General features: G+C 36.1%; 1 protein-coding gene across 8 annotated transcripts in view; it reads right to left on the bottom strand.

The window, feature by feature from the left end:
• The window catches only part of SSX2IP (SSX family member 2 interacting protein), a 71,135-nt gene that overhangs the window by 13,286 nt on the left and 35,106 nt on the right, over positions 1-22,743 (bottom strand). For 6 of the 8 annotated variants that reach the window (XM_032296408.1, XM_032296411.1, XM_032296406.1 and 3 more), the window contains exons 2-9: positions 14,182-14,313; positions 13,659-13,828; positions 12,697-12,909; positions 9,145-9,255; positions 7,103-7,238; positions 4,718-4,793; positions 4,460-4,637; positions 1,168-1,318 (exon numbers count right to left, since the gene is read on the bottom strand). In XM_032296408.1, coding sequence (XP_032152299.1) covers positions 1,168-1,318; positions 4,460-4,637; positions 4,718-4,793; positions 7,103-7,238; positions 9,145-9,255; positions 12,697-12,909; positions 13,659-13,828; positions 14,182-14,224 — 1,078 coding nt within the window. In that variant the 5' untranslated portion in view covers positions 14,225-14,313. The remainder of the gene's footprint in view (positions 1-1,167; positions 1,319-4,459; positions 4,638-4,717; positions 4,794-7,102; positions 7,239-9,144; positions 9,256-12,696; positions 12,910-13,658; positions 13,829-14,181; positions 14,314-22,743) is intronic. The other 2 variants (XM_032296412.1, XM_032296413.1) reach the window with 1 other exon arrangement.

Here is a 22,743-nt window from a genome sequence, read left to right as displayed (position 1 = left end):
TTCATTTACTGAGCAGAAATCCTTATTTTCCTGATTTAAAAGCATTCAAACTTTACCAAGTAGAAAATATTAAGAATACATTCATCAACGTAGAGCTATGTATAAGGAAAGAGAATAATATCTGAAATAATATAGTTAAGAGAAAAAAGCACACTGAAGAAAAATATAGGTAATATTCAATTTTTAAAATAAAAAAAATAAGTATCTTGCAAATCCATAAAGGAGAGTCTAGAAAAATATGCACCAAACTGTTAAGTGTTACATGTAATGGAATAGACACCTGGATATTCTACTTTATATACTTCCAAATTAATATTTTGCATTGAACATCTATTATTTTGAAAATAATTTTAAGTGAATTATTAGGAACATAGTAATTTGCAAGCATCTGGAAATAAGCAAAACGTTCCTATGTTTACATGATAAATATTTCTTGATTTTTGAGAGTCAGTAAAAGAGACGCAGTTTTCTCTCTTTTTTGGTGGGGAACAGGTGGTTTTTGGTTACATGAATAAGATCTTTAGTGGTAATTTCTGAGATTGTGGTGCACCCATCACCCGAGCGGTGTACACTATACGCAATGCGTAGTCTTTTATCCCACACCCCCTCCACCCAACTCAGTTCTCTTTATTCAATTGTATACTGCATCCAGAGCAGATGGATGCATGATGTCCTCTTTTCAAACATTCACTCTGAGACCAAAGTGTATTTTTCTCAGTGAGAATCAAACCTCACATCTAAATGTATGCAAAATCTCGGCTGTGCTCTGTGGCCCATGCCTACAATCAGTACTGGCCAACACAGCGAAACTCCATCTCTACTAAAAACACAAAAAAATTAGTTGGTTGTGTGTCTGTAGTCCCAACTGCTCAGGAGGCTGAGGCAGGAGAAATCACTTGAACCTGGGAGGCAGAGGTTACAGTGAGCCAAGATCACGCCGCTACACTCCAGCCTGTGTGACAGAGTGAGATTCTGTCTCAGAAAATAGAATAGAATAGTATAGAACAGAAAGAAAAAGTAAATGTACGCAAAATCTTGCTTTCAAACCACAAAACTGAAGTACAGTACAGTACTTTAGTTCTGAGCTTATAATGTTACTAAGTGACTGAAAAGCAACACCTTAACAAATGCCACAACTCACTTTAAATGCATAGAAACAATGGTTACCTTGGTTATCAAGTTTTTCTACATGACTTTTCAGAATTCTCCATTGTTTTCTGATGCTGTTTGTAAGCTGCTCTCTCACAGTTTCACAGGAAAGGTCCCATATACTCTCTCTGCTCAGTTCCCCGGCATCTTCTTCAACATCAGAGATAACCTACAAGTGAAGAGAGATGAGGAGGAAAGACTAGTATCTTAAAATGGCTTTAGATGCTCAGGCAGTAGTCTTCAGGTTGATTACTAGAGGGAGGCACATCAAAATCATTTCTGTGCTGTATCTTATGCATATATGATCCAGTATTTAACATAAATGTCTTGAGAAAAAACAGTTAATACTGATAGAAACTCCCAAATTCACATTTAATTTGAATCCAAATATAGTTAATGACAAGTCATGAAGCTGTCTGAGGAGATATTACCACCTGTCTAACGTTTTCACATGTTACTTAATCCTCAACTCATTACAATGTGGAAAAACCGAGGCTTAGAGAAACAGCATAAGAGGCAGAACTGAGATTTGACATTACAGCAACTTGTTTCTAATCCTAGGCTGCTTAAAGAAATGCAATTGTGAAATAATCTCCCAAGTATTTAATAAAAGCGACTGATTATTTTCCTCATTCACTTTTTTATGCAACTAGAGATATTTTTCTTTGTAATTCTGCCAAAAGATGAAATCATAAAGTAGCAAACTTTACTGATATATGATCATGCAGGATAAAGAACATGGGGAAACAATACTAAAATGGATATATGTCATAATAACCCATATCTAAATAAAGTAGTTCTAATTTGTCATTAATATTCAGGAAGGTAGAGAGAGATGCTTCACTAATTTAACAATCAAAATCTTGCTGGGAAAAAAAGCATGATAGGAGATGAGAAGAAAGAAGGGCTGATTTGACTGTTCCCACATGGAGATCAGCAGAATGAGGGAGTGACTGAGTCTGAAGAACTCTATCAGTAGTCTGAAGTCAGCAACAGGCCCGCAGAGGTCAGGGTCTCTGAGGCAAAGCAGACAGGGAAAGGCCCAGGATCCAGCTCATGGTAATTCTAGCCCCTGCCAATCCTCAGGAGCTACTTGCCAGTAACTCTTCCAATGAAGCACAACTTCTCTTCTGCCCATTTTAAAGCCTATACAATACTACAAATATGTTGTTAGAAAAATTAATGACTGGGCCTGTTGGCTCATGCCTGTAATCCCATCACTTTGGGAGGCCGAGGCAGGCAGATCACAAGGTCAAGAGATCGACACCATCCTGGCCAACATGGTGAAACCCTGTCTCTACTAAAAATACAAAAATTAGCTGGTGCATGCCTTAGTCCCAGCTACTCGGGAGCCTGAGGCAGGAGAATCACCTGAACTCCAGGAGGCAGAAGTTGTAGTGAGCTGAGATCGCACCACTGCACTCCAGCCTGGTGACAGAGCGAGACTCCATTTCAAAAAAAAAAAAGGAAAAAGGAAAATAATTATTGCACATTTCTCAGATTGAATTCTATAACCACAAAGTGAAAATTTTAAAATTCGGCCAGGCACAGTGGCTCACACCTGAAATCCCAACACTTTGTGAGGCCAAGGTGGGATGACTGTTTAAGCCCAGGAGTTCAAGACCAGCCTGGGCAACACATCAAGACCCTGCCTCTAGAAAACCAAAAAACAAAACAATAAACTCACCTAATCTGAATTTTTGGTATATGTTTTAGTTACAGGTAAGTCAGCCAAATAATAAATGAAACCTGGATGCTACCTAGGCGTTCCAACATCACATCTCATTTCTCTTGCTAAAATGCTTCAAAAATCTTTCCCTACAAAAATTAAAGAGGAAATGGAGCTAGAAAAATGATCTTTTAAAAAGATATTTAAGAGATTATTGTTTGTCCACTTAAACATTTGAACTATGAAGAATTGTACATGATACTACCCACTGGCTGAGTAATGGGAGTGAAGAGGGTTTAATCATCTGAGAAAGATCCCCCTGATTTACTACATACTGAAATGCTGATTGAAATCTGGTGATAAGAGGTTAGGGCTGGACCAAAAACTGAAGACGCTGCAGGAGTGACAGATACTATGCTAACCTTGAAGAGGTATTAGTGAATGTTAAGAACTGACTAGAAGTGACAGAGTTTGAGAGAAAAGATTATATATAAGAGGCCAAGCAGACCTCAAAGTGAAGAATGTAAAAGAATATTCAAGTAAAAACGAAAAAATGTTAAGGAGAAAAAAAGTAAGTGGTGTGATGGGCTTATCAGCTGGACTGATTTGTGATACAACAAAATAAATAATCCTCAAATACAGGTTTAAAAAACAAGTTCTGGTGCTTTGCTGTTAACTAGCATTTTTTATCAACATTATTTTCAGATTTTAATCACTGTCAACTTGCTGAAACCTACAATTTTAATTTATATGTAAAGCAATTAAGTAAAATGAACTTTTCACCATTATGTGATGTTTTTTTCAGACCTCTGCATATATTACTGCCTTTCTATGGAATGCTTTCTCCACATTTTATTTTTAACCTCAAAAATATTTATGTTCTAAGAAGCAGTGAAAATGTCACTTTCTCTGTGATGGACTGATTGCCATGACTGTTCTTTTCTGCACACTGAACTACCCTATTACAGCACCTGACACATGTAATAATCACTTCTTCACATCTGTCTCTCCCAAAAATAGCTTCTTGAGGGAGAAAGTCAAAATCTTTTTAGTTTTTCCCTTCCAGAGACTAGAATACAAAGGACACTCAATAAATTTATAAACTGATTATTTGGTTTCCAAAGTTAACAAAAGTTTCACTCTCTGAAAAGTAAAATACACAATACTAAAACAATTGAAAGTTTATTTGACACAGTGGTTATGACGGTGAGCTTTGGAGTGAGATAAACTTGGATTCAAATCCTACACTGTCATGTGTGATACTGGGCTACTAAGTATTGTGCCTTAGTTTCCTTATCTATAAAATGGGAATATTTGTAGTATCTAAATCATCAAATTATAACATTTGAAATAATCTCATGTATTACAAAGAATATTTTAAAAATGAGATAATGCTTATAAAGCACTTCTTACAGTGCTTGACATGTATTAATTCCTTGGAAAATCATCTCCAGCATTTTCCAGGGTATGTCTGAAAACACAGGAACAGTCTTTTTGGTTGTCACAGTAACCGAAAGTAGCATAGCAGTGAGTGTCCTATTCAAAATACCAATAGTGTCTCCATTGAGAATGCCTATCATGTGTTTTAATTATTCATATTAGCAATCTGAAGGCTATATTAGAGAGGAAAGAGCCACTTACAGTTCCTGTACTATCATCTACTCTTTCCCTGGGTTTCTTCTTTTGGGGAGAAAGAAGAGAAATCATTTCCTTTTTCATCTGCTGAAGAACCTTCTTAAGTTCAGCATTTTCCATTAGGATTTGTTTCTGACGATATTCATAATCATTCAAGAGAATTTTATACATTTCATCTTCATTCCTGAGAATGAAACTTGTCAGTATGAAAATGTAGTATAGAAGGAAGTCTGATTACATTTGTCAATTTAAACTGGACTTTACCTGGCCTCAGTTTTACCAGTCCTCCAGGAGCCTCTTTTTCCATCAGCTCTACCAACATAATTCAAAATGTCCATAGCTACAAACATGAACACACAAAATGAATTCTTACCATACGTGCGTAAGTGTCTAATACTCTAATGCACTCTATACACATAAGCGGTGTAAGTGAACCTGGTATATAGGTTAGGATTTGGGCTCAAACAGCCTAATTTTTGAGTTTCTAATTCCACCACTTGTAAGCAATGAGATCTTGGCACGTTATTTAACTGCTAAGCCTGTTTCTTCTTGGACACTGGGAATAACAAAAGTATCTACCAGAGTGAAGACAAATGTTAAAGCACCTAACAGTAGAGGTAAACACAGTATCTGGCACACAGTAAGTACTTAATATTACTTTATCATTATTAATTTTATTATTGAGGTTGGCTGATAATAGCCCGAAGGCTGGCTGATTGATTTTATAAATAAAGCTTTATGGAAACACAGCCACATCTACTTGCTTATATACTGCAAATGGCTACTTTTCCCGCTACAATGGCAGAGATAAGCAGGTTCAACAAGTTGTAAATCCCACAAAGCTGAAAATATTTACTATATGGACCTATAAAGAAAAAGTTTGCCATGCCCTATTAATATCATCATCTTCATCAAAGGAGTCAAAGCTTCTGATAGCAGTAATATCTTCTGCTGCAGGTGGCCATGGAAGCATTTGGCATAAGAAGTAAGAGTGAGTTATTGTAATCTTATTCGAGTTAATAAAATCATTATGAAACTATCACTTATAACTGGACCAGGAAACAGCGAGACCCCTATAATGTAAGAGCTCTGTTTCCAGAACTAAATCCTTAATAAACTTCTCTACGTTACATTTTATACTTTCAGCATTTCATCCTGCTTTTTAATTTTCCCTTCATGAATGAACATGAGGCTAACTAACCTTAAAAACCAGTGATTGTCCAAACGAGTAAGATTAACTCAGGATATCTAAAGATTTCCAATCTTAACTGCGTATTACTGAATCTTGATTTCTATTTTTCAACAATTTAAAAGATATTCAGATGCCTGCAACAGCTCTGCTGTAGAATGACAGTGATGTAGTCAACACTAAACTGCTTGCTGATAGCAGGCAGTCTATGACATGACAGCCTAAAATGCATGCTCATCAGCTGTTTTTCAAATCTAAGGTAAGAGAATTTAGGGGTGTCATGGGATAATATAGATTAGAGGACTGCCTATAGTCACTTGGAAACCACTCTTCAATAAATAAATCTACACACTTATTGTGTCTCTTATTTATACTAGGCCAGCAAAACTGTACTGTAAAGCTCTACTTTTGTGTTTCTTTACTTTTTAATCTACACTATGTGAAATTATGCACATATTTGGATGAAATGGTTTAAAGTTTTGAAAAAGAGCACTGTTTATAATAGCAAAGAGTTGGAACCAACCCAAATGTCCATCAGTGATAGACTGGATAAAGAAAATGTGCACATAGACACCATGGAATACTATGCAGCCATAAAAAAAGGATGAGTTCATGTACTTTGCAGGGACATGGATAAATCTGGAAACCATCATTCTCAGCAAACTGACACAAGAACAGAAAACCAAACACCACATGTTCTCATTCATAAGTGGGTGTTGAACAATAAAAACACATGCACACAGGGAGGGGAACATCACACACTGGGGTCTGTTGGGGGGCAAGGGGCTAGGTCAGGGATAGCAGGGGGTGGGGGAATTGGGGAGGGATAACAATAGAAGAAATACCTAATGTAGGTGACAGGGTAGGAGATGGACGCAGCAAACCACCATGGCATGTGTATACCTATGTAACAATCTGCACATATACCCCAGAACTTAAAGTTAAAAAAAAAAAAAAAAAAAAAAAGACTACTATTAGGGAAAAAGGAGACACATATGCATAACTGCTATAGTCCATCCTTTTGACTAGTTGCTTCAAAAATGCACAGCTAAACTTATTTAAAGGAACTCAAACTGGCATGAACTTGGTCTGATGAACAATTTTATGAGGTTTACTCTAAAATACTTCTTTTGATACTCAGAAACTGATCCTGATTTTTAATATTATCAGTTCTTTGCTATGGAAAATTAGAATGTTCTCTGGCTTAGTTTTCCTCTATGGATTAATCCTACACCAGTCATGTTAGAAATACATGCAACTAAATAAAGCAAAGCAAAATGACTTATTTTCCATTAATCAGTTGTCTAAATTTCTTTATATAAATGAACACCACCAAAAAGCAATTGTATAAAGCATGAAAATAACATTTCATGAGTTACTGTATGGAACCCTTTTACAATTATTTCTAAGCATAGTATTAGCTTATTTATTCCCTTAGATGATCTTTGCCAGCTGTTTACCTATTTTTTTATCTTTCTTGTTCATAACAAGTTGATGTAGACGTTCCTTCAGTTTATTATATTCACGCTCCTTTCTCTTCATATCATGATTATACTGAGTAGCTCGACTTGCAATGATATTTTGTAATTTTTGTACCTGAAAAGAGCATTTGCTATTATAATTCCAGTTAAAATGAACAAATTCAGAAGAGAAAAGTCCTAACATTCATCTCCCCATATAGGTTTTAAAATCCTAGGATGATTCTTCCTTATTTGTAACCTTATTTGTAATATAGAAACCACTTTTAAAAATATTATATGAATCACACAAAGTTTTTTTAATTCTGAAATTTCCGGAAGTGCTAACTTTCTAAATTATCTCCTATACCTTTTACCTTACATAAAGACTCTGATCATTTAAAAACCAGATATTCTTTTTTTTTAAAATTTTTATTTTTTGAGACAGAGTCTTGTTCTGTCGTCCAGGGTGGAGTGCAGTGGTGCAATCTCGGCTCACTGCAACCTCCGCTTCCTGGATTCAAGCAATTCTTCTGCCTCGGCCTCCCAAGTAGCTGGGACTACAGGTGTGTGCCACCATGCCTGGCTAATTTTTGTATTTTTAGTAGAGACAGGGTTTCACCATGTCAGCCAGGCTGATCCTGAACTCCTGACCTGTGATCCATCTGCCCTGGCCTCCCAAAGTGCTGGGATTACAAGCATGAGCCATCATACCCAGCCTAAAACCAGATATTCTTATGGAAGTATTAAAATGATTAAAGCTTCATCTGAGATAAAGAGAATTCATCTTATCATTTTTAGTGAACTCCTTGTATTACTGACTTAAAATCACTTACATTTTTTATTAATCTGTGACAGAGTGAATGAAACCTGTGGTACATGGAAGCACGTAAACAGGCTCATTTTTCTAATTAAAAACAGTTCCAAATAAGAGTAAGTCCAAACAGCAGACAGAATCCAGTTCAAATATTTGCTGAGTACCTACTATGTGTCAGACACTGCTGTTCAAAGTTTAGATCTATTACACCTTCTCAAGTAGCTCCTGACAGAGTATGTCCTATTCTTTTATAAAGCCATTCCCAACCCCAGCTGGAAATGAACAGGATTTACTTAATCCCTACTGAAGATAAACTATATTCAAATCATTTAAGTGCAATCAACAGATCAAGTGAAAACTGTCTGTGAACTCAAGGAAACATGTATAAGCAACCTTACAGTTTAGTTAAAATACTAATTACCTACTAAATATACTAATAAACAAACATGGTAAAACAAATTATCTAAATCACTCCAGGGCTCTTTAAGGAAATACACTCCTCAAAAGTCTTTATAATTAAAACAACATATAAAACACTGAAACTATTATATTTTTATTCTTATTTTACACAGTTATATAGTTATTTATACATGGTTGGGGTCATACTGTAGAGCAAGAAAAACATAATGGTTTCTTCCTACACAAATTAAAAAATAATATTTTGACATGCATTAGCACTATAGGTTCAAGTAACCACTAAAGTAAAAATTAGAATTCTGCTAAGTAACCACTAAAGCAGAAATTAGAATTATATATTGTGTCAGAAATTAGATTTTTAATGTGAACTGCTTCTGTGCCCATTTAATGAAGAAACTGCTTGACTAAATGAACAATGCCAATATTTAAGATAGTGCATGCAAGAAGGGGCACCCCGGGCATCACGTACAGGTATAGCAGAAAATAAAACATTCGCATTTAAAGGATTCTTGTGCCTAAGAAAAAGTGACAGTGAACATGAGTCCAGGAAGGGCAGTCCAGGACACTGGCTGTTACTAGCTATGAACCAATGTATCTAAGCCAAATGGATCCACTGGGGGTGAGGGCTGTGGTGGTGAAGGTACTTGACAGTCCAGTTAAACACTGTACATAAAGGTCCACCACACCTATTTGGGGAAAGATGAATAAATGGTTCTTTCATTTTTCAAGTAAAGTGCCTCCTATGGTCATCTCATATTACAAAGAAAACAAAAATTCACTTAAACTTCATCTGCAATAACTGACAACTCACCTCATCTTTCTCATTCTTTAGTAGCTGATGCAAATTCCTGTTCTTACACTGTAACTGTCTGTCTCTCTCCTGAAGCCCAATCATTTCCCTCCTGGAGGTTTCCAGTTGTTCCTAAAACATTTATATGCAATTCTGATTAAAATTAATGAAAGATGCAGAATAACTGAATTCCTAAAAGAGCTATAACAAGAAGTTATACAACCTAGTGTTTATTAGCCAAAATCAAATGTTAGTGGCACACAAAATGTTTATTTAAAGGAATTATCGTAAAGCACACTATAAAATTATAATATTTAAATTTACATATCAAATTTTTGATTGATATCAAATTGTGTATATATATATATATACAATAGTATATATAGATCCCTGGAAAGAGCATCACTCCATGATGCTGCCACTGAATATTTTCAAAGTTTATTTTAATGCTTTTTAACCCTTCTATACCACACTTTTGAAGATCTCCTCAGGTAAATCAATGTCATCATCCTTCGAGAGTGTACCTGGCTTTGAAAAAGCAGCAAAAGTGACTTGGAGCTAAGTCTGAAGAAAAAGATGGGTGACCAAGCAAAGTGGTAACACTTCAAGTCACAGAAATGGGACTTCTGTGTGACACCAATTCTCCTTGCAGTTGGTAGAGTCTCTGAAGGCACTTCCCAGAGAGGAATCGCAGCAAAACCAGAACTAGCATGAGACAAGATGCTCATTTTAAATGCTTATCGCATTTCCTGAGGAACCATGCCAAGTTTTGATGAGGCCACCCACATGAAATATTTTTGAAATCACACTCTTATTTTTAGAAAATTCAAAAGCCAATCAAGTTATGTCATAACCAACCATAAATAATAATGTGCACAAATTTCTATAAGAACAGATCTCACAAAGATACAGAAAGTGTAAGAACATAACTTGGATAACTTTAAGGTTGTCAATTTTTGGCACCCTTTTTTTAGAATGTGTATAACTTGCCACCAGGCAGATCAGATGGCATGGCATAACTTACAGCACTAGGCCAGCTGATATGTAGCATATATGTGAAATCAGAAATTCACTCAGAGTGACTATCAACAATTTACCTGAATTCAGCATCACCCCTGAACATCTGCACACATCTCTCCTTCCTTTCTCAGTGAATCACATCGCCATCCTCAGTAACTCAAGGCAGAGCAAGGCAGAGACACGAATGGGGTCTTGAACTTCCAAATTCTTATTTTTCATAAAATCCTACCCATTCTACCTCCTAAGTGTTCTTCAGATCTCACTCTTACTACCCTCATTAGCACTACTGTAGTACAAGTCCAAAACCTCAGCAAAGGCTTGCTAACAGGCATCCTTATCACCAGGCTTCCTGAGTCCCCTGACTCCATCCCAAATACAAATCTGCAATCCCCCTGTAATTTCTCCACCCCATGCAAGAATATTTACACATTGTCTTCCCCCTGTTTACAACTCCTCAGTGCTTCCCTGTTTTTGTACAATTCTTTTTATATCATCTGGAGATGAGGCTCCAGCCCTGCCTTATACCACTCTTCATTCCCATCACATACCCATCACAGCCCCAAAAGAGATATTTGTGGTTCCTCTAAAGTGCAATGATCTCTCATGACGCCACACATTTATACAAGTCATATACTCTGCCTAGAATGCCATGTCCAAACTCTAGCAAATTTCTACTTATTCTTCCAATCTCAGATCAAGTGTTAACTCTCAGTGAACCTTCCCTTGCCTCCTACACCAAGAACAATTAATGAAACAAATAGTTATGTTTCAATATGTCTCCTTCCCCTGGACTGTAATCTCCTCACTAACAAGGACTGCGGTTTCACCTGTCTCTGAAACTCAGTGCCTAGCATATAAATTACTCAATAAATTTTGTTCAACAAGTTTAATGAATCATATGCTAGATCTAGCAACTTTTCCAGATAGACTGGCAACTTTCCCCACTGAATATACATTTCTGTCCATAGTTGACCCAAAATAACAAGATTCTGGCCCAGGTTAAATCCCATATTAGAAGACATCCTGGAGAAGCAGTCTATGCTCTGGGTAGTCCTAATAAATGGGACCACTCCTTGAAAGAAAGGCTCAATAGCCTCAGATCACCAACATATCATTATATACTTATTTGCTAGCTACTTAAAAGACATGTGCCAAGGGTTTCAACTCTGGATCAGCCTAATCCTTAATAAGACCTTCCATAGGTCTCTCTAATCTGGATTAAAGTAGCATCCATAACTCATAACCTTTTCATAAGCCTGGGGCACCAAATACCCCCTCCAATCTATCACAGTTTCCCAGTCGGCCAAGACACATAGCTGGATCATCTATCCTTTAGGAATATAGGATGCACAAAAGTCTAAAAACATTATTAGGAGAAAACACACTTTTATCATTGTATATGAGCCAAGAAGACAACATAAGACAGCATTATCAATGACAGGCTGGTAGGGACAGGTACTCATTAAGAGTTAAGATGTCTCTAAACCGATCCCCAAGTGTTTCTAGTATTTCCACATAGGCCAACTCTATGCCACTTCTTTATAGCACATTTCCTGCTAAGGGATTTAAAAATGTTTATTATAGAGAGGTCCTATTATTCTCTCACAGAGCTCAAAGATTCAAGATTCTGAGTGGGTTTTTTGTTTGTTTTCTTGGATGGCGTGGGGTGGGGGGTGGATGCACACAAAGAAAAATAAGGAAAAGTAAAAGGGCACAGACCAACAGATGAAAACTAAAAGGAAGCTGATCATCTGACAGTATTCAAATGCAAAGGCTTTGATTTTCACAAATAACAAAACCCAATATAGAATAGTATATTTAGGAAAAAATTTGAGTTGGATTCATTGATTTATGTTACATCTTTAATAACATACAACTGTAAGTCCTGACCACACCATGATTTTGAATGCCTATTCCCTTCTCCTCGAATAAACATTTTTAAAATAAAAATGAAAACATAAAAGGAAGAAAAAGAAATAAATCAAAATAGAAACCATTATCAAATATTCTACATTTTAAAGGTAGTAGGTTCAATGGTAAAATACTTCCATTTTTTTAAGAGAAAAGTAAGTTTACTAAAGCATTTTTCTATAGTCTTTTCTGGAGACACACGGCTTCTAAGAGAAGTTACATCTAGTCTGCTTCAATTATTGACCCTTAGCTCATTTGGCATCATAGATGTCTTAATAATACTTTTCTTGGAATTAACTTGTGCAGCCTCTTACAATAAGACTTTTAAATGAAGCATATACTTCATTAACCAAGATTTGATGGGGTGAGGGAATCCTTATTTTCCTAGAACATAAATATTTCCTAATCTAACTTTTTATAGATTCAGCAAGTCAAGTCAGCTCAACAAATTAATGCCTTCAATATGCTTTAGGTATTAGGAAGCAGATGTGCACAAATTATAAGTTCACTTTTACTTACTTGTTTAAAAAGAAAACCCTAAAGCTTTTTAAGAAAACCCTGAAATATTTGATAAAGTCAGTAAAAATTTATAGTATTCCATTATATAATTATGGCATTAAAATGAAGATATGCAATTTCTACCTTAAGTTTTGAGTAGCAGCTCTGTAGATGGTCCATATCACTTCCCAGCTTCAAATTCTGCGTCTCCACATTTTCCTGAGCTAGAAGGTTCTTCCGCTGAAGCACAAGCAGCTCATTCATACAATTTAAAACAGCTATTATATTTAATTCTCTCTTTGTCTCTTTACCTTTGGATTCTTCATATAATGAAGGAAAACCAAAAGTAGTCAATTCCTGGTAGGAGAAAATATTTTCTTAAAGTTGGTTACAGTTGAGGAGATATTGGTCAGAGGATACAAACTTTCAGTTAGAGAGGACAGTAAGTTCAATAGCTCTATTGTACCACACAGTGACAACAGCTAATAACAATGTACTATATTTCTGAAATTGCTGAGAGAGTAGATCCTCACCACAAAAAATGATATAAGTATGTGAGGTATGCACATTAATTAACTTAAACCATTCCACAATGTATATTCTGAAATATCACATTGTACATGGAAAATATATACAATTTTTGTCAATTAAAAATTAAAAATAAATGTTATTTTAAAAGGTTGGTTATTGGACACATTGTAAAAAAAAAAAATCAAAAGACAGAAATCTTTTCTGAGAAATACAGAAACTACCTTGAAATAGTTAAGAAAACAGTAAATATCCCAAAGGACAAAGAGTTAAGAGGATGAGGCTCTTTCAGCCTCTGCTATGAATCTGTGACATGGAGCAAGGCATTTGTGTTTCTGCATCAATAAAGCGATGGCTAGACTCTCAGTGGAGGAGCCCCTGGGACAATGAGGAGGCTAAGCTTCTCCAAACAAAAAAGCCTTGCATCTAGATGAGATCATCACCAAAATTATCTGATATCTAAGTTTCAGGGGCACTACATAAACAACAAACTCATGTTTGACAAATGTTTTTCTCATAACTTTGATACATTCTATTATATAACATGATTTATGCTATTTTTAAAAGAAACATGTTACCTGATCAAGATATGAAATACTCTGTTCAATATTATCTTCTGTGCAGAAGGCACTGAAAAAACTGTGCACATTTTTTGATAAAGGTATTGAAGAACATAGCACTTGCTGTGAGTATAAACTTGATGGAGACATCTTTGTTTCTGAGGTATGTTGAGAGAGAGTTTTGTTTTCTGAAAGAAAAGGCATTTATATAAATGATTTAGAAAAATGTGCATAAAACTAACATAATCTCCATTACTAAAGACTTTGAATTATATATACACGTAAACATAGATATAATATACACATACATATTTAAGGTATTTTCAAATTAGGACAAAGCTTCCTTTTTATGAAAACTATACACTTATTTTTCCAAAAAGATACAATTAAAGTGGTATTCTCAGTAGGCATTAAAGTATTTTATAACCATTGTCTCTCTTTAGTCACATCTTCAACATCTGCAATAATTATTTTATATTTTCATTGAAAAATTCACCACTGGAGTTTCTGCTTTAGTTTACGATTATTTAGACTTAGTTACCTGAAGACAGACCTGGATCTGTAACAGTCATCCAATCTCCCATAGCAATCTCTAGAGCCAGGATACCTGAGGAACTAGTTTAGCAGTGAAACATTTAGTCCAGCTGCTGTCACTCTTCTATGTAGGCATCTCCTTAAAAAGCAAATTACAGAATAATAGCATCTGATTTAAAATATGAAAGTCAAAATAAACGCAATGCTGTATGTACTTCAAAACAGAAAATTTTGCAATATTCATTCCCATGCACAGATACAGAACATGGTGTGTGTGTATGGACATATATAAACAAAAATAATACGTAAGGATCAAGATTAAAGGCTTCCCAAGTTCTACTGAGCTATTCATATTACTTTATATAAAAGATACATGGTACATGATTTGATTCAATATACATCTAAGGTACAGCACTGTACTAAGTAGTATTTCATATTATACCCTTTAAAATAAAATACAATTACTTATGTAGATGAGAAGATGAGAAACTTCTTCTTGGCCAGCATTCCCATTTTTGTTTGTTTTTACCAACTATATTGGCAAAACTTGTAAATTACAATTTCCAGTGTTGGCAACGATGTAGAGAAATGAACACTTCCATAGACTCTCTCCAGATTACAGCAATTTATACTACTACCAAGAAAGTTGACAATATGTATCAAGTTTTAAAAATGAAAATATATTTTGATCCAGAAAAATCTACTTCTAAAAATATCATCCTAATAAAGCGATGTGTACAAAGATTAATCTAAAATTTGTTCTTTACAATAACAAAAAGCCAAAAATAACATGTATGTTTTCATAGAACAATGGGTAAGTAAACAATATATTTATGCAGCATTTAAACATAACTGTGTACAATTAGGGTGGCTAACATACAACCAGAAATACAAACAAATGGTACACACTAAGTATTAGACACCTTTTCTGTTTCCATTTATGTTTTCACTTTTTCACAGAGACAATGGAAAAGATAAATATTTCTCCATCACAAGAAAAACAATTCAAATGAAATTATAAGTGGCAACTGGCAATTGATTTTAAGGTCAGAGGGAAGAGGAGGAAGGGCGAAGACTGCAGGCAACCTGGGGAACACATGTCAACACTTTGGACAGCTGCTTCTCAGCTACAATAAATTGTGATCAAGGGGGAAGTGGTTGTATTGATCTTGATGTTTTTATGAGATACTGAAACTCTCGATTTTTATGTGAAGTCTCCCAATTTCAAAACATTAGTAGCTAAATAATCTGAGAAGTATACTGGTATACACAAGTTCAATGCAAGTTGTGTACTTAAGATATATGCACTTGACTGGAAGCTCCACCTGAAACAACAGCACTATGTAATAAGCCAAATAAAATGTGTCTTTAGGCCAGATCTGGAGTGTGGATCAAGAGTTCACAATGATTGTTCTAAATATTTAAGACGGTGGTAAAATATTCATAATATAATGTTAAATGAAAATTCAGGCCAGCCACAATGGCTCATGCCTGTAATCCCAGCAATTTGGAAGGCTGAGATGGGGTGGGTGGGGGGGAATCACTTGAGGTCAGGAGTTCAAGACCAGCCTGGCCAACATGGTGAAATCCCTGTCTCTACTAAAAATACAAAAATTAGCCAGGCATGGTGGTGGGTGTCTGTAATCTCAGCTACTCAAGAGGATGAATCAGGAGAATCACTTGAACCCAGGAGGCGAAGGCTGCAGTGAGCCAATATCACACCACTGCACTCCAGCCTGGGTTACAGAGTGAAACTTTAACTTAAAAAAAAAAAGAAAGAAAGAAATTTACATTCATCCAATAAATACTGAGCTCCTACTATGTGTTACTATATTTTTCTAGGCAAAAGGGAGGCCATGCTCTCAAGAAGTGAAGTTCTGATGGAGGTAGAAATAAGTACTAAACAAGCGAGTAACAAGTTAAATTAACATAACAGAGTGGTAACTAAAAAGAAAATAAAACATGGTAATATGAGAGTATTAAGATAGAGAGCATCTGGATCAGGGAGAGAACCTCCACTGAAACGGGGACATCTGAAGTAAAACCTAAATGATATGGAGTCTGCCACAAGAAAATTGATGACCAGAGCAGTCCAGGTAAAGGACACAACAGATACAAAGGCCTAAGATGGATATTAATGTGTTAAGGATGAAAACCAGAGAGGCCAGTATATTTGAAGCACAGTAAACAAGGATAGAGCGTAGCAAGTTGGATTTCCTGTAAACTGCAATGAAAATCTATTGATGTGTTGTTGTAGGGAGGAAAGGAACATGTTCTCTTTTACGCTTTAAGAAAGATTACTGTGGCTACTCTGTGAGTACACTGTAGTTAGGCAATTGTAAAAAGCGGGAAGAAATCAGAAGGCTACTGCAATAGTTCAAGCAAGATGACTGGTGTAACAGTGGAAGCAGAAACAGGCAGATGAATTAGGGATGCATTCTGGAGACAGAACCTTCAGGACTCAAAGATGGATTGAAATGTTGGTAAAAAAGAAATCAAAGATGATTTTTAAGTCGTAAAGCAGCATACAATATATACTAAGGCAGATGATGTTATGTGTCATGTTACATGTTATGATGTTACACACACACATACACACAGAGGGTAATTCAGTCTGGCAATGGTCTTTTGCCATTTTCCTACTCTGTGCTTGGTAAGGAAGGGCACCTTGAACTGTTTTGTTCTTCTTACTCTCCTTAAATGGGTGTCTTTAGCAACAGGATGAGAAAGATAAAGGCTGAGTCTGTACCAACTAAGAATGAGTCTGATTTTACTTTTGGCTTTCTGAGATAATCACTGTAAGTAAAACAGAATCCAAGGGACGATAAGCCCTCCTATTTTAATAGAACTCTGCTTTGAGTAAATTTCTTAATCTCTCTGAGCCGTAGTTTCTTCACAGGTAAATTACCGTAACAGTGAAACATCCCAAGAGAAAAGGCGTAAAGTACTTATCCTAGGATATAAGTCATATTTAGCACACTGCTTGACATACAAGACACACCTAAGCTAATATTCATCATCATCATCATCATCATCATCATCTAGACACAGGGCTATTTGGTATAAATGACAGCCTTCTAAAACCTGTAACAAAACGCACGCTGCTCTTAATAAAGGTTGAACACATATTCTTAGACGATCTAGAGACAAATATCTTCATAAAGACACAGTAGGCAGTGAGCTAATTTCTGTAATCAACTGGTTGGGGGAAGAAACAAGATCAGAAGAAAACAGTAATAGGTACCTTTCCAATTTCTTTTTGTTCTGTCAAGGTATTTGTAAATAAGACAATAGTACCTTAAGTGTCTTTTCTCCTCATACAGAAAGAACACCAAAATATGTCTATTATATATCCATTCTTTAAAACTGCAAATTAAGTCAGTTACTCTCTCTCTGTGAATTTAGCTCTCCTGTATCTATAGGTTAGACAGTGAATTGTTCCCCATCCTATTGATACAAACAAACTTAATAAAATGTTTACAATGGAAACCAAAACCCCACTTTGAAGTCCTATGAAATGAAAAACTTATTAACAGTATACGATTTCACACAATCTAAAAGTTTCCATGAATCCTCTTCTGTTCAATGATGTACCAATTACATGCTGGGAGACTTGTGATAAAAGTTACCCAGTTTTTCCAAGAAAGGGGACTTAAAACTCTTTATCAATACATACCCTAAAACTAAGAAATGAATTTAAGCAAATTATTGTATTCTGGCTCAATCATAGCTAAAACCATATTGCTGAAGGTTGCAAAGTATTTTTATGAAGATGGTAAACTAAGTCAATGTTAATTTCAAAAGCAAAAGAAAAAGGTAACAGAAGCATATCTGTTTTGCATAAATATAATACCATCACAAGCCCAGTTCAACTTGAAAGTGTCAAATGCAACCAAGAAGGACTCCATTACAAAGTCAGTGCAGGAACACAGGTTCATATTATAAATTAATCAAATACTAGTAAGCTATTATATAGTGGACATGATTATTCCTCAAAAGTGGATTAAGAACTTAGTTATTCAGGCCGGGTGCAGTGGCTCACACCTGTAATCCCAGTACTTTGGGAGTCCAAAGTCGGGGAATCACTTAGGGTCAGGATTTTGAGACCAGCCTGGTAAACATGGCGAAAACCCGTATCTACTAAAAATGCAAAAATTAGCCAGGTTTAGTGGTGGGTGCCTATAGTCCTAGCTACTTGAACTTGGGAGGTTAGGGTTGCAGTGAGCTGAGATCGCACTACTGCACTCCAGTCTGGGCAACAGAGCGAGACTCTTTCCAAAAAAAAAAAAAACAACAACACCTTAGTTATAGTAGTTACCATAGTTACATTAGAAGAAAATGGTAAGTAGTGATTCACATTTTAGTTCAAGTAATTTGTGATCTAACAAATATTCTCTCTTTATGAATATTATTGGTTAGGGTATGTGAAAGGAAAATATACCTTGTGACCCCAAAATCACTATGCCAAAGGGAAAAGTCAAGCTGGGAACTGCATGAGGCAAACGTGCCTCCCATTTTATTCCTAAATAGAATAGCTACAAGATAAAAAAGCTACATTTGTCCAAAATTCCTTATGGGCCTCAAGATGTTTACCCTAAAACAGATCTGTTAGATTTCACTCTTGCAGTTTAAATTGATAGCTTATCTCCCCAGGTGCGGGACAAAGGACAGAGCTCAAAGTCATCCCTCTGCTTACCTGAGACAAATACACATCTGATTGCTTCCTATGCCCTATTATTTACGTAAAAATGCAGATTCGATGAACCAGACTAAGGCATAAGTGACTATTCCTCTATCTTCCTCTCACATGTAAATTGCATATTCAGCGAAAGGCTGATCAAAGACCAAAAGAATGTAACCTTTCATCTGTGTCCTAGAAGCCCGCACCCCGCTTTCCCTTCCACTTCAAATTGTCCCACCTTTTCAGACTGAACATGAATGTACATCTTACACCTACTGACTGATGTCTCATGTCTCCCTAAAATACATAAAACCAAGCTGTGTCCCAACCACCTTGGACACATGTCGTCAGGACCTCCTGAGGCTGTGTCACAGATGTCTACTTAACCTTGGCAAAATAAACTAAATTGAGACCTGTCTCAGATACTGTTGGGTGCATAGCTAGCTACCCAAATTCCAAGATGGATTACATTCATGAGTGAATTTTATGAGCAAAACTTGAAGATTAAAGAATTTAAATATCTTGTAAAAGGCATTTCCTTCATCTAAGATTGTTGGAGAACAATCTTGAAATACATCACAGCAAGAAAAATGAATAAAGTAATCCATAAATAAGAGACATAGTTTTGTTCATTAGTTGTGGGTAACATGTATACAGCCATCTAATAAACTTCCTTGTTCAAAGTACTTCTCATCATAGATTCCAATCAATGTTTTTATACTATAAAAGAAATCTTATAATAATTGCAGTAAAAGCATTACCTTACTATTTCTGAATAAGTACTTTTCAAGTACTGTGTCTTCCCTGTATGTCGCTATGGGTTGCAAAGTACTAATGCCATATACTTCAGGTATGAAATAAACAAGGGAACTCTGGTCTTTTCTGGGTAAAATGATCACGCAGAGTTTAAATCTGTCATTCTTTATGCCCAAGTGTTTTCTCTTTTGCTTTCTTTCTGTATTACAGATAGGAACTAGGGCTCAGAGAGATCAACAGGGTTGCCCACAGTCACATTTCTAATTGGTTGTGAAGCCAGGAAACAAATCTGATTTCAAAACTCTGTGCTCTTTTTTTTTTTTTTTTGAGATGGAATCTTGCTCTGTCGCCCAGGCTGGAGTACAGTGGCGTAATCTCAGCTCACTGCTACCTCCGCCTCCCGAGTTCAAGTGATTCTTCTGTTTTAGCCTCCTGAGTAGCTGGGATTATAGGTGGGTGCCTGGCTAATTTTTGTATTTTTGGTAGAGATGGGGTTTCACCATGTTGGCCAGGCTGCTCTCAAACTCCTGATCACAAGTGATCCGCCTGTGTCGGCCTCCCAAAGTGCTGGGATTACAGGCATTAGCCACTGTGCCCGGCCAACTCTGTGCTCTTTTCATTCTATCGCTATTCAACCTTCCAACTCTGTACACATAAATCTCTATCAAGTATGCACAAGCAACTGAAAATGGAATATAATCAAAATGATTTTCATTGTTTCTTTAGAAGACTGTGTTCTTATAATTCACTTTAAATGATTCCATTCAGAGCATACAATTCTCACTGGAACTTATATACTACTTAAATTGAGGCACACCTATAAAATTGATCTCTGCTTGGCCACAAACAATAGCTTTGTTCTTGTTTATAGTTCTCTATCGTAAATATTAACATAACATTGAAACTAACTTTACAGACCTTTAGCAAAAACATCCTGTGCTTCTGGTTAATCACACCTGTTTCTTCGATCAGAAAAGTTCCTTGGCTAGCTCATCTTTTTCCTTCTACCCCAAAGACGAAGACGTTCTCAATGCACAACAATAACTTGTAGAACTTTGGGTAGGCTGTCTCTAAGATAGCTTTCAGTTATTCCTGCCTTCTGGTGGATATACCCTTGGGTTATTCTGTTCCTTGAATATGGGCTAGATTACTGACTAGCTTCCAACAAATAGAATACAGCAGAAGTGAAGGGATTTCACTTCCAAAATTAGGTTGTAAAAAGGCTGTAGCTTCACGTGAGGTTGTTTTTTACTTGCTGCCTCTTAGATCCCTCTTCCTGGGGAAAAGAAGCCATCACATTGGAGCAGCTCTATGAGAGGTCTGTGTGGCAAGGAACTGATGTCTGGGGTCAACAGACCTGAGGCCTGCCAAGAGCCACACAAGTGAGTTTAGAACTAGATCTTACCTCAGTCAAACCTTGAGATGACTGCAGCCCTAACAGCTTGACAGCCTAGTGAGACACGCTGAGCCAGAAGCACCCAGCTAAGCTGTGCTGACTCATCTATTGTAAGCTGGCTGCTTCAGCTGCTAAATTTTGGAGAAATCTGTTACGAAGCAATAGATTAATATGAGTTTTAAAATATGTACATGATATATAAATTTCTTGAGAAATTTCTGATTCCCTTCTAAAACTGATGACATAATTTACTGAAAAATAACTAAAACTGATGCTATACACTGCAAATGCCACTGATCAGGTTTTTAACAGTATCATTCAGTATTACAATTAATCATTTCATATTATTATGGTTACATGCCTTCCCCACTAGTTTATGAACTTCTAGAGGGCAGGGAATGTACGCATCTTTGTAGCCAACAGTACCTAAAAAATAGCGGATGCTCAGTAAATGTTTACAATATGAACCGAGTCCCACATATGGCACACTCACTTCAGCCTCTGTGCCTCCACCTGCTTTCTTCTTGCACCTATCTCAAAACTAACACTTTTGCAAAACAGTGCACAACCACCGTCCCCGCCACATAACCTTCTCTAACTACTCTAGCCCACCAATCTCAGTCTCTAAGCCCTCCATATACTTACTGGTTTGTTTCACCTTTCCCAGCCACACTCTCAAGTACCACACATTTTACATTTCTGCGTACCCTACCACTAAGCTTAAAGGATGGCATAATCGATGAATACGCAAGTAAATAACTGATAGCAAATTAACATGTTTATTCTGGCAGGTAGAAATAGAATGCAGAGGAAGGAAAACAGCAATGGAAAAGGTGCAAAAGAAGAGTCAACCCTTTAGAGAAAAGAACTACTCTCAATTCTCATTTGTCTTGTCCTCTTCACCCCTAAATCTCTGCAGCTACAACTAAAAGAGAACTCTTCAGAAACACAGTATCCTGATTACAAGATTTTCCTCACAAAGTACACTACTTTAAGTGTTCTTTTCAAGCTCACTTGAAATTCAAACTTGAGAAGGTACAATTGCCTACCTACTCAGAATTCTAAAACAATTGCAGCTGTCAGAAAATAATAGCTTTCCACAATAGAGGAACATGGTAACTTTATACCATCTGGGCTTCTAAACATTGCACATAATTTTTCACAAACAGAGCTAACTAAAGTCTTTGCTAAAATTTCACAAAGTTAGAGTTACCTGGCTGTTGGATTAAGAAAATAAAGCTAAGTCTTTTAACATTAGTCCTATCTTACAAGTTCAGTCCTAAAACTTAAGAATTTAGTTATCAGTATTTACTCTTGAAAACTAAATATATTACAATTATTTAAAACTATAATACCACCTTCAACTATGATTTTGTTACAAAAGAGACTATAGCTTTGAATTCCATTACAAATATCTCTGCACCTTAAAATCGTTCAGATGCACACATCAGTACAAAAACACATTAAATCCAACCTCAGAAAATCTACCCTTTACTAATTTAAAATCTAACCTATTTCTTCTGAGTGGTGTAATTTTATAGATATTTTCCATAGAAATAACCTCTTCCTAATAAATTTAAATATACATGAATGGTGGAAACTCAAAAATTGATATTAACAATTTCCCTTTGTTTTGTGGCCAATAGAGGATTTATAGTTGGAAAGTACAGTGCAAACAATGCAAGCCTCAAGGGCCCAGGTCAAGACTGGGTCATATCTGCATGAAGAAACTCATT

The sequence above is a fragment of the Sapajus apella genome, unplaced genomic scaffold, assembly GCF_009761245.1.
Source record: "Sapajus apella isolate SASKATOON/1434 unplaced genomic scaffold, GSC_monkey_1.0 scaffold36, whole genome shotgun sequence".
In the NCBI taxonomy this organism is placed as follows: Eukaryota; Metazoa; Chordata; class Mammalia; order Primates; family Cebidae; genus Sapajus; species Sapajus apella.
This window is presented reverse-complemented; position numbering and strand designations above follow the sequence as displayed.